Below are 12408 nucleotides of genomic sequence, written 5' to 3' on the forward strand. Positions count from 1 at the left end.
ATGCATATAGGGGGACATTTATAAAGCTGGCAATGACAGTTTCTGGCATAGAAAAGTTGCAAGTTTTTGCACAACTGGGGATTTGTGCAAAAATGTGTGAATTTTTGGCTTTTTGTGCCAGTTTCGCCCCTTCTGTAAAAAGCAGGTGGTGTTTTCAGGAGAGAGTGTGGTCGCCTTGGATCAACAAAATTTATGTATAATTTATGTCACAAACTATATATCCTGTTTGTAGCTTTTAATCTTTCTCCTCTTGCATGGCGATAAGTCTTTTGATACCTTGCATGTATATCTACTTTTGTCAGTTTAAGTAAACTTAATTAATATTTGGCCTGTGTGTATGTGAGCCCAAATTTGAGGAACTTTATAATCAGGAGTGCACTGCCATCTGACACACAAAAAGGAACTTATCCCTGCAATGCAAGGAGCTACAAGACCTGCTCACATGTACTGACTGCGGACAGGATACAAATCCCCAACACACAACAGGACTATAAGATCCCGGGGACAGTCGCATGTTCCACGTCCAATGTTGTGTACCTGATCCTGTGCAGTAAATGTCCTGTTGGGGGGCTTTATGCTGGAGAAACAGGACAAAAACTAAAAAGCAGAGATAAGGTCTCACCGCCACACAATTTAAGAAAGACAGAATTATATGTTGCGGAGCATTTTTCTAGCCACGGCCATAACATAGAACAGATGAAAGTTACTATATTAAAAGGCAACTTCAAATCTCAGCATCATAGAAGAATTTGGGAGTACAAGTTTATAACCATCTTTGATACTCCTAAGACAAGAATCAACATCACAAGTAGCTTCATGCAAAAGTGGGAGAATATAAGAAATATAGAGCAGAGATAACACGCAGGCCTGGTGACCCTCTAACACCAATTTAGAGAACATTAAACTTTCACATCCTTATCAGTATTTCATACATACATATATTACATACATACATATGGTGTGATTAATTTGCACTTAAAACAATACCAGAACAGGATCCACTGATAAGGATGTGAAAGTTTAATGTTCTCTAAATTAGTGTTAGGGGGTCACCAGGCCTGTGTGCTATCTCTATTATATATACGCCTCTTTAGATCTATTCCATTAAGCCTGAGGAAGGATTCTGGGAGGTTCGAAAACTCGCTATAACATAATGTATTTTTCTTAGCCATTAAAAGCTATCATATCTACAAGATTACTTGGTTTCTCTTACTGAGAACAATCACATTATGCAATGCCTATTTTTTCCCACTGTGGAACCCACCATAAAGCAACTGGAGATAAACTGCATATCAGGAGGCCGGAAACTAGATGAAGGAATGAAGATTGCAGCCTGATACTTAGTGGCTACCTTATGTTAAAAAAGTTGCACCAACATTTAAAAATCTTTTTTTCCCATGTTGAAAGTATTCATACTACTTAAAGTTAAAAAACTGAATACATTTTTATGGTAAACAAGAACCTGGGGGTGGACAGATGCTGTTTGAGTCCACAGAGAAAAGGAGATACACATGTACAAACTGGGAACTGCAGTAAATGAACTAGAAGATAAAAGGAGAATTATTGATCCGGTTCCAAATGCTGCAGCCGTGGGGCAATATGTGGTTCTTAGCTACACCGCAAAAACATATTCCATTTACTGCTAATTGCTACAGTTGCAAAGCAAATCCAGGTAAAGGAAATAAAAGGCACATGCTGCACCTGGGAATCCGCTGCAACCTGTGGGTGGCATACTACTGCCATGTGGCTGGAAGGGGTTCACACAGCCGTTTAGGGTATCAAACCCGTCTTACATGATGTCATACGCCTTACAGCAACGAATGTCTTGGCTCATTCTGGCGCAGGGTTAAAATTAAACTAAATGTATTTCTAAATGTGGAAAGAAAATTCTATAAACAGAAGATTAACAATCTACATTATCTTTGGGGAGACCGCCAGAAAATGAAGCAGAGCAAAACACTTCTCCAGTGTTGTCTATTACTACCTACCATGTGTGTCTCTGGTATGTATCTCCTCCGCAAACTCCAAATCTTTACGAAATACTTCCAGATCCATCATCTCAAGAAATCGATTCTGCAAGTCTTCCTCCGCTTCATCTCCAAAGACATAGTCACAAAGCATAATGTTTGAGCCAGGGATGGGAATAAATAGGCGCTGAGGAAGTGGACAAGGTGCCTTCTCAGACTCTAGGATGAAACATCAGAACAAAGGAAAAAACAAGATGGAGCATAATACTGTTATAAGATATAATGGCACATATTTATGGAACGTGCAAAAGGAAAGCGGAGGAGCTGCCCAATCAGGTTGCTTCTTCCACTTTCTAAAGACTCTGGAGAGCAGCTTATTCCCATTTAAGTTGCACCAGTTAAGGCTCTTTTATAGGCGATAATCGTTACATGTAAACGCGGGCATTGTGCAGTTTTTGTTTAAACGATGGATTTCAGTTCACTTAAAATCCATCGATCTCACTTCTGAAAGACTGAGCAACTACAGTCCATTTGAATGTATTTCATTCATTTTTTAATAGACTGCAGGATGTTCTCCCCACAGCATGTTTACGCTAGTCACAAGGAGAACAATGCAATCTGCTGGCAGCCTTGAGGAGAATAATGGAATGTTTCGGCAGCTGTTTACACAGCTGGGCGTGTGTTTAAACACATGCTGGGCTCTGCAAACATCTCATAGAGGTCCTTTTACATGCAAATAAAGATGATAAAGTGTTAACGGTCATTCGCAATTTGTGCAAATACATCGCTAAACATTTCAGTCGTTTGAAAGATTATATTTGCGTGTAAAAGGGCCTTAAGAATATAACAAGGTTAAACACTGCTGCTTACCATGCTGGGATCCATTCAGTATGATATCCTCAAACAGTATTTCACAACGGTCTGATACGGTATTAAGAAGATCTCTTTTAATAGCCTAATAAAAGATTGGAAATTGTAATTAAAAAAAAGGAAATGCACAACATACCATGTTTCCCCCCAAATAAGATGTATGCCGATAATAAGCCCGACCCCAAAAATAAGCCCTTGCTACACTAGATAAAAAAAACAGCAATACTCACCTAGCCGGTGGCATCCCGATGCCTCACGCTGGACTCCGCCGCTGCGGCAGGCTGCCGTGTCCTCTGCACTGACAGCATTCTCTTCCTGGTAATGGGACTTTGAATACCCCGCCTCCAGCAAGCGAATGCTGCCATTCACAGCCATTCAGTGAATGACATCACTGAATGGCTGTGACTGGTTCATCGAGCACCGACTCTGATTAGTAATAATAATCTTTATTTGTATAGTGCCAACTTATCCTGCAGCGCTTTCAAAACACTGTAGAGCATAGACGATACAACAGTTACCAGTAGTATTTAATTATTCGGACCAAAAGGTGTGCAGTGGGAGGGGCAGGGGGCATGTAGGGGGTGAGGGGAGGCGGGGGTGTTAGTTCAGGAGAGTTGATATGCTTCTTTGAAGAGGTGCATTTTTAAGGCGCATCTGAAGTTCTGTGTGTCAGGGATTCACCAGATGTTTTTGGAGAGTACGTTTCAGAGCACTGGTGCTGCTCTGGAGACGTCCTGGAGGCGAGAATGTGAGGTTCGAATTAGAGGGGCGCTAAGTCTGAATGTGTTAGTGGAACGGAGTGTGCACTTGCTGATCGGTGGGGGTCTCATAGCTGAGGCCCCCCATCAATATCGAGAATGGGGGCCTATGTCCACAGTCATCCTCAATGCAGGGTCACTGCACCGTCGTAGTGAAGAGGAGACTGATTGGAGTGCTGGTCATGCAAGCTTATTAATGCGCCATTCAATTTCAACTGGACTGCAGAGATAGCCAAGCGGCCAGCACTCGGGCGTTTCCGTCAGTCCATTGAAATTAATGGAGCAGCGACCATACATGCCAAGCCAGCACTCTATTTATTCTGAAGTCATTGTGGGGAAGAAGCAACCCTCACGGTGATTGGCAGAGGGGAACACAGGACCCCGTTCTCAAGATCAGCAGGGTTCTCAGTGGTGAGACCCCTCTGATCAGCAAGTTATCCCCTATCCTATGGGCTTGTACACTGCCTTTTTAGCATGCTATACCTCCAATACTCAGTTTTTCCTAGCTTGTGAGTGTACACTAGCTATTATGTCTTCTGTATACTTCTAGATCCTACTCCCTTGTCACTATCTCTCATACACAGATAAATGGCAGCAATATGGAGGACATTATACAGCAGTCAACTGCATAAGAGGGGCCTGGGCGCCTATCTGAGTGTAACAATATTACCGGTTAAAACTCACTGATTACTTCAAAAAGTGTTATTCCAGGGAGTTATTCTGATTGCCGGACTGGAGTTGGGAAGGAATTTTTTTTACCTAAAATTAGGAAAATTGACTTCTACGGCCTTATGGCCAAGGACCCTGCGCACCTGTGCGGGCAGGCGTCGGCGTCCGTGCGGACCTCTATACTTCTGGGCTTTCTGCACTGCGAGTGGTCCACACAGCTCATTGTTGGACATGCAGAGTACAGATTTTGTTTTTATAAATCCCCTGCTTTCCCGTGGGATTCGTGGCTCATCTGCAGTGTCAGCTGCAAGCGGGTCGCAGATCGGGCATCTTCCATTGACATCAATGGAAGCCGCCTGTGCAGGAACCGCAATTAAATGGAGCATGCTGTGATTTGTTTTCCGGACAAAGGTCTGCAAAACAAATCCACATGCTGTAATTCATTTGCGGACACCCATGCTTCCCTATGAGCAGCTTGATATGAGGGTGTCCCGCGCGGATTCTGCAAATCAGATCTGCCCGTGAACATTAGGCCTATCTTTTTTTTTTTTTGCCTTCATCTGGACCAACATTGGGAGGAGTAATAGGCTGAAAACTACATGGACATATGTCTTTTTTCAGCCTTACACACTACGTAAAATGTGATTCTAGTAGTCGTGAGACAGTCAAACACTCACTACGAACTGCAGCAGCCTGTCTGTATGTCTTTCTGCCTCTCTTAGCTCCTCCCTCTTTCTTTCCATCCCCTCTGCATAGACATCTATGTGCAGCTTGCAATCTAACTTGCCAGTGAGCTGTTAGTCTGTCTTGTCTACCAAGGGGGATTTCAGAAGTAGTACAGAAGGACTGAACAGATTTTGAATGAAGAGGGACAAGGGGGGGGAAGCATCTGACTGCCATAATGTATGCGCTCTTCTTCACTGGTTAATGAAAGTGTTCAGCACAAACTTTAAAGCTACGGCTCTCTGCTTCCTGGCTGGATTTAGAAGGTTGACTGAAGTCTTGTCTTGCTCTTGTGTGCCCAACGCAAGTGCTATCAGCTCATGAACAGACATTCAGTCCAGCCTCCCCAGTTGGCTGGACTGCTTGGCTCACCCATTCACCTTATTGAAACAGAAAGCTTTCTCATGTTACCAACAGACAATCAGTGGATTACAAGTAGAGGACAGATGCATTGGAGCAATTAACATTGGTTGCAGGAATGAACGTACACTTTAAAGGGGATATTTGGGACTTTGGAGAAGTTCCTAAGGACAGGGAATGGGTAAAATAAAAAAAAATAAGCAGTACTCACCATTTAAATGGCCCCCGATCCAGTACAGCCACCCCACTCCCTGCAGCTCAGTTCCGGAAAATTCCTGTAGTGGTCCATGTGCCGCTCATCATTCACGTGACAGCTGCAGCCAATCACTGGCCTTAGTTGTCACCTGCACATGTGACCGGTGACACCAATGACTGGCTACGGTGGTCACATGAAAGATGTGCAACACATGACGGCTGCAGGAACAAAGAGGACCATAGCAGTGGGGACCGGGGTGGCTGTGCTGGATTCAGAAACTATTTAATGCTGAGTGCTGCTTAGGTTTTTATTTTACCCCATTCTCCATCCTTGGGGACTTTTTGAAAACTCCTGGAAAGCCCCTTTAACTTTTAATAAAGGTTCTTCTTTCATAGTAAATATGAGTAGTTCTGGAACAAATACACGGGAGTTCAGGGAAATGAAACAAATGCTCCCTACAGCAGATGCAATGTGTAGCCCCATAGCAATGTTTCCTTGTCGAAATGCAATAAATTTGTGCCTCTGAATTTAAAATAACTGATATTAATAGAAAGAATTAGCAGAGGTGGGTTGCTCTATACATATTTTTATGAGTAAACTGTACTTTTCAAGCAAAAGTCCTGTGTCACATACACTGCAGGGCCAAAAGTACATGGACAATATTTACTAAACTGGTAGGGATCCCCATATGCACCGCTCAGCAATGACTGGAGGGCCGTAAAGTAGACTGCACTGGGTTCTGGAAGAATGAAGGCAGAATCTCTGCTGTGAAACATCCTACTTCACCATCTAGTAATCAGGTGAGTCTGGATTAGAAGGCTTCCTGCTGGAGCATTTAAATGGATATGTTCAATTATCCACACACAGTTGTAAAGAAAAAAAAAAATTCAACCTCCAGTGAAATAAGGTTTATTTTTCAAATTTACAAACTTGCAGCTGTTTGCAAAAAAAAAATTAACAAGACCACCCCCCACCCCTATGTACAATTATACCCCCCCCCCTCTATGTACAATGACATCCTCAGGTGTCTCTTTTCCGCAGGTATGACGCCATTCTCAGGTGACCCCTCCCCCACAGGTACAATAATATCCTTAAGCTCCCCCTTCCCAGGTACAAACACATGCAGAAGTCCCATTAACTGCAGCCAGGCGCCCATTCCCTCTCTGCAATACTTGTAGACTGACAGGGAGGGGTCAGCACAAGTGTCAGGAGCCCTGACGCATCAGGTAGGCATGACTGCTAGATAAGCATGACTGCTAGATGTACAGTGGATGCTTCCTCCAGTGACCATTTTGGTCTCCATCTGGAGCCCTGAATGATCTCTTTTTTTAAACTTTTTGAACCACTTTCTTGACTTGGCCATAATTCTAACATGTAATCAAATGCCACAGTCAGCACCGCTCTAGCCAGTCCGGGTATTTGATGTGTTTTGTCTCAAGCACACCTGATGCAACTAATGAAACCATTGATAAGTTGCATCAGGTGTGCTTGACAGAACACCTCATTTGCTAATGAACGCTCTTATGTGAGATTCTACTCAGGGGGCTGAATAATTTTGATTGCAACTGTACATTTGGCCATGTAGTGTTTGTTTTAGGAGTAACAGATGAGACCACGTCTTACCTGCACAGCATCTTTTACTTTTGGCTTGTTGTTGCTAAGATACGCTCTACATTTGACTACTCCTTGAATACTTAGAGAAGACTTACAGACTTGAACAAGTGCTGTGGAACGATTAAAAGGATTCTGCAATAATTAGGAAAAAGAAGCATTACTATATATAAGGAAACAGGGAAAACTACACAAAATAAAACATAAACATTTGTATTAAAGGGGTATTCCCACTTTAGAATTTCATGGTATATCCACATGATATGCCATGAAAGAGTGATAAGTGAGAGTCCCAACCCTCGGTCCTGCACCTATCTCTAGTTCTGGCCCCCACTACTCTCAGCACAAATGTCTGCATATTGTGAATGGAGGCGGTGGGGGGAGAACGCTCCCCAGCCCACTCCACCTTCATTCCGGCAGTGCTGTAAGCAATGCCAACCATACTTGCTCCTGTCTAACAGCACAGGAGCGGGCATCACTGGGACGAGCTGCCAGGCTTCGTTTACCCGACAGCTCATCCTGTGTAAATGGCCCATTACTTAAAACTCCTCCGTTTTTACAAAACACCATTATCTATACCTATAGCTTTTACATCCATTTCTCTTGTATTCATCCTCCTCCCTGTCCCGCCTGCATACCACTTGTGTCTTTTTTCCCTTTGACTTTTTTATTATACTGAAATTTCACATAAATGACGTAGAAATTTACCTTTTTACTATATCCTGAAACTTACAAGTGAAAATGCTAGAAGCGCTGCATAAAGATACCTAATAGTTCAGCGGGTCACTTACTGATGCTAGAAGAATGTTTGCAGAGATGGTCTGAGGACTACAATGTGCAACTGATCGGGATTTTTTCTGCACAAAAACAGTAATACAAATAACATTAGAATACTTCAGATTTTATATTTTACTTGAATCGCTCTATAAAAATGATGTGAAGATAACAACATGAGGACCAGCTTGGCGCGTCTGCTAAGGCCTTTGCAGAATATAAATGCCTGTTTTATTAAAGACACCCAAACGAGTGCACGTTGGACCTCCTTTGGTCTTTAGAACCGCAGCAACAGCAAACTGAGTAGAATCGTCTGGATTCCACCCTTGTATCAAACCTTCTGCTGCGGAAGTCCTTAGTCTGACTTTATAGGGTAATAAAGCACTTTGGATTGGACAGGCTTTGAAATGTTACGTATCTAACCTGGAGCGTGGTTAAGATGTAATGATTTATGCAAAGTGCTGCTAACATTCACTTGGACTGATTATATGTATATCTCTAAATATATTATATTATACACATATACATATATGTGTATAATGTGTATACACACACACACACACATTTATGGGCCAGAAACCTATGGCACACTGATGAGAGACAATCACCCTGAAACAGCTGTCTGTACTTGGTTTTCTTCTCCTTTAGTTGAAGTTTCTGGTTTGTTAAAAGGTCAGACATTGACTTGCAGGAATTCTGCCTTCCAATAGGTGGTGCTGTAGAGGCAGTGTTCCATCTTCCCATTTGTATTACAATATTTGATATGCTGTACACATTAACACAGATACATGCTACACGTATACACACACTACACACGTTACATACACATTTACATATGGTATGCACACACATTTTGCATACATTACACACAAATACCCAGCATACATGCCCACACTACCGTATGTATACATGTTACGTGCACACACACAAACTGCTCACGCCTGTTACGTACACATGATAGGTATGTGATAGGTGGTGGATCCGACTGCTGTGACTTCCAGCAATCATGAGAGCAGGAATCTGGAGTGTCCTGATTGGAGCGATGGTCACACGTGCCCTGCGCTGCTCCATTCATTTCTACAGGACTGCTGGAGATAGCGGAGTATAAAGGCTCGACTATCGTCCCACAGAAAATACCAGAATGATAGTTCACACGTAGCCACTGCTCCACTCATTCACTGTGTTTGGAGTAAACTATAAAGTAGTTGAAAAGTGAGTTTTTTGGGCCACCCTAATAGGCAGTTCATTCTCCTCGAATGCAGTTGTCTTACCTGCTCATCAACCAGGTCTCCATCTTTGTCTTTCACTTGTCCATTGAAAAATATAACCGCGTTTTCCAGTTCTTTCGCCCACTGCGCCAGTCCTTGCTACAAAAGTGCATTATTTATTTTAGAGACACAACTCCCCAACACTAATGATGCCAAACAATCTGTATAAAGAGGTAGACCCCTCACCCTTGTACATTTCTGTCTATCTTGATAGGTTGCACATGAGGATAATGGGATGGTCAGATCTACATGAACATTGCCGTTGATCGTAAGCCAATAGGAAGGTGTATTTTGGTATTTCCAATCTGCTGGCTTTGCTGTACTCTAAAATCAAAGCAGAATCATTTTAGTAAGAATGAATTACAGAAACGAGGGCCTGTTTTTGAACATCATCATCTTCCTAGGTCTAAATGCCGAGATCCCCTCTCTTCCAGTCATTTGTGGCAATATTTATGGTTTATCTCAAACATGGTGGATTACATGGAGAGCATCTGAGGTCCTCCGGTGTTATACGCTGGACTGGACATGGCACTTGGCTTTAGCTAATAAAGATGGGTCTCATGCATGGCATCAGTATTATTTGTCTTAATGCTGTGGTCATAAAGCATTGTAGCCTACACCCTGGGGTTCTGTCTGAATCCCTGAAAACCGGAATCAAACGGAACTCTGGGATAAAACCTCAGGCTTCCATTGGTCAAACGGAGACCAATAAGGTCCCAGTTTGAGCATCTATTTACTTAATAGCCACCTCTAAAATTCTTGACGGCGTGCCATAGTGTGAGTACAAAACATCTCTTCAATCTTAATGGCCAGCTATTCCAATTTTCATCAAAATCTTCTGACTTTGATGCTACTCTGATAACTTGCTGAGACCCCCGCAGATCTGGAGAACGAGACTCCTGTGTCACGTCCCCTGTCACTTTGGGAGTCACTTCTTTCCTTTTCATTTTGATGGGGCTGACAGAAATAGTAGAGCGAGTGCCGATCGGGTATCTCTGCAGTCCCATTGTAAGTGAACAGACCGCTGACTGCACTTGTGCGGCCAGCACTGCATTCAGTCTCCTCCTCACTGAGGGGGATACAGTAACCCTGCAGTGAGGACAGGGAACATGGGAACCTCATTCCTAAAATTGGGACTGAGACCTCCACCAATAAGAAAGTTATAGTATAGGGGAGAACTTGAAATTCTGGTACAACCCCATTAATATATTCATTTTTAAAAGCTAATAAAACACTATAGTCCATCCAACATAATGCTATAAACAGACCCCCCCGTCATGGATGCACTTTCTATAGACATTTTAAAAAATTCTAACAATTATTAAAACTTTATGATAGATAATTTCATAAATGTTTTGGTATGAAACTTACTTTTGGTTAACAAAGTTTTTATTAGTTTTTTGGAAAGGTCAAAACATTAAACATGACTTTAAATATTACATTCATTTACATAGTCAGGGGGTTACAAAGTTGGGCAAAATGCCCAAAATGACATCTCAGGTAATACTTCTTACAGAGCAGAATAAAGTGAAACTTACTTTTGGATCTGAGACCTCAAAGGTTCTGCAGGTATTCCTTAAAGAGAATACATTTAAAGTTAAGTGAAAGTCCACTGACCTCAGTCTAGGCAATCTTTGCTGCTTTTGATTTTTACACAATTTATTTTTCTCTTTCATTTTAACCCCTCGCTGCTTCCTTTTAGCTTTAGCAGTTTAAATGCTTTCTTTTTAGGATTTTTGAGACTGGTTTCCCCCTGTCTCTTAAAGCGATTATTCCCATGAGGTCCATCTCTTTCACAGACCTATGTATGATGCAATTAAAAAGGTCCAATTTATCTTGCCTGCTTTTATTTTTGAGGACATTGTCCCAGTTTGCTCCATTATAGTCATCCCTTAGGCTGTAGAAATTGGTCTTTCTGAAGTGCATGGTTTCTGTATCTCTACTAAACATCTTAATAGAAGGATAAATGAAAAATGTATAATGTTACAATTACTATTACCCAGGTGACCCGAAACTGTACCTTTGCTATCCTGTCTGGTCTACTGGTTGATCTTAGGTCTAGAAGTGCTCCCCCTCTTGTTAGGGTCTGTACTACTTGCACCTGCAGGCTTTTACTTCCCAATTTATATTATGGCCATCGAAGTCCCCCGTAATAATTACCTTGCTTCCTCATCTATTCGAACCATGCTCAAGTAAATCTTTTTTGCATTTGTGTCACGAGGTGCAACAACTGTATCTCATACCATTTACATTGTACTCTTGTAAAGTAATACTGTGGTGTCCCATAATGGTCACTACATAAACTATAACGTTTTTAACCCTTTCCAATCCAATTTGTATCCTGGTTTTCCTAGGGGGCTTACTCTTTTTCTGCCGTTATACAATGGCGCTATCTGCTGGCTAAAGCCAGTACTGCATGAGGTGGCACATTGGATAGGCCCCGACAGCAGAGAGACTGGCAATATACAGTAAGAGAACCCCGACGGACGTCTTCCAACATTGGAGCTGTACAGCCTTAAATCATAATGTCTTCAGACGTCAGACAGTGGATTGGAAAGGGTTAATTTTACTGTGTTATGGACATGTGTGTCCAGGTTTGAGGTTGGTGGTTCATAGATAATAGAGTTCGGTTTAGTAGGTGATAAAACAGCCCAATGACTCAACTTCTTACTCCAGCCAATCAGCATTCAGCTGATGGGAGGGGCTAAAGTTATATAAATTGTTGTCATGTTACAGAAACTTCAGAAGAGAGACAGTTGAACAGACAGCTGGCTTAAGGGATGTAACACCTCAGGCCTTGACCAGTCGTTCCCTGGAGAGGGTGATTGAAGGATAAAAGAGGCAAAGTACTGCCCAAAAGTATCCCGGGGCCCTGGTGAGGAAACCAGTAAAGAAATACGGAAGCAGATGGAAAGGCAATAATACTATGAGCCACTATCTTCAGAATGGGCAATGAAAGTTTGGAATGTAACATCCTCAGAGTTTAATGACTATCATTTTTAAGTTAATCTGCCCAATTCCTTGGCCTCTCGTCTCAAGGGGATGACTGACCGCGATATCACACCAGGGAACAGCAGCTGACCCGTATTATCAGTCCCCAACCGTTCACTGTGATGTATCCAGATAGGAGTGATACGCTAACAGCCACCATGAGTCCAAGCCTCGTACTCTGGGGCATTACAGTACAGTCTGTATACGGTGCGTACACATAT

General features: G+C 42.4%; 1 protein-coding gene across 1 annotated transcript in view; it reads right to left on the reverse strand.

The window, feature by feature from the left end:
- The window catches only part of ODR4 (odr-4 GPCR localization factor homolog), a 55112-nt gene that overhangs the window by 10717 nt on the left and 31987 nt on the right, over positions 1-12408 (reverse strand). The window contains exons 6-12 of the mRNA XM_066597085.1: positions 10735-10771; positions 9383-9520; positions 9200-9295; positions 7946-8011; positions 7167-7289; positions 2838-2922; positions 1989-2186 (exon numbers count right to left, since the gene is read on the reverse strand). Of these exons, the coding sequence (XP_066453182.1) occupies positions 1989-2186; positions 2838-2922; positions 7167-7289; positions 7946-8011; positions 9200-9295; positions 9383-9520; positions 10735-10771 (743 nt within the window). The remainder of the gene's footprint in view (positions 1-1988; positions 2187-2837; positions 2923-7166; positions 7290-7945; positions 8012-9199; positions 9296-9382; positions 9521-10734; positions 10772-12408) is intronic.

This window comes from Eleutherodactylus coqui, chromosome 3, assembly GCF_035609145.1.
Source record: "Eleutherodactylus coqui strain aEleCoq1 chromosome 3, aEleCoq1.hap1, whole genome shotgun sequence".
NCBI classification, from domain to species: Eukaryota; Metazoa; Chordata; class Amphibia; order Anura; family Eleutherodactylidae; genus Eleutherodactylus; species Eleutherodactylus coqui.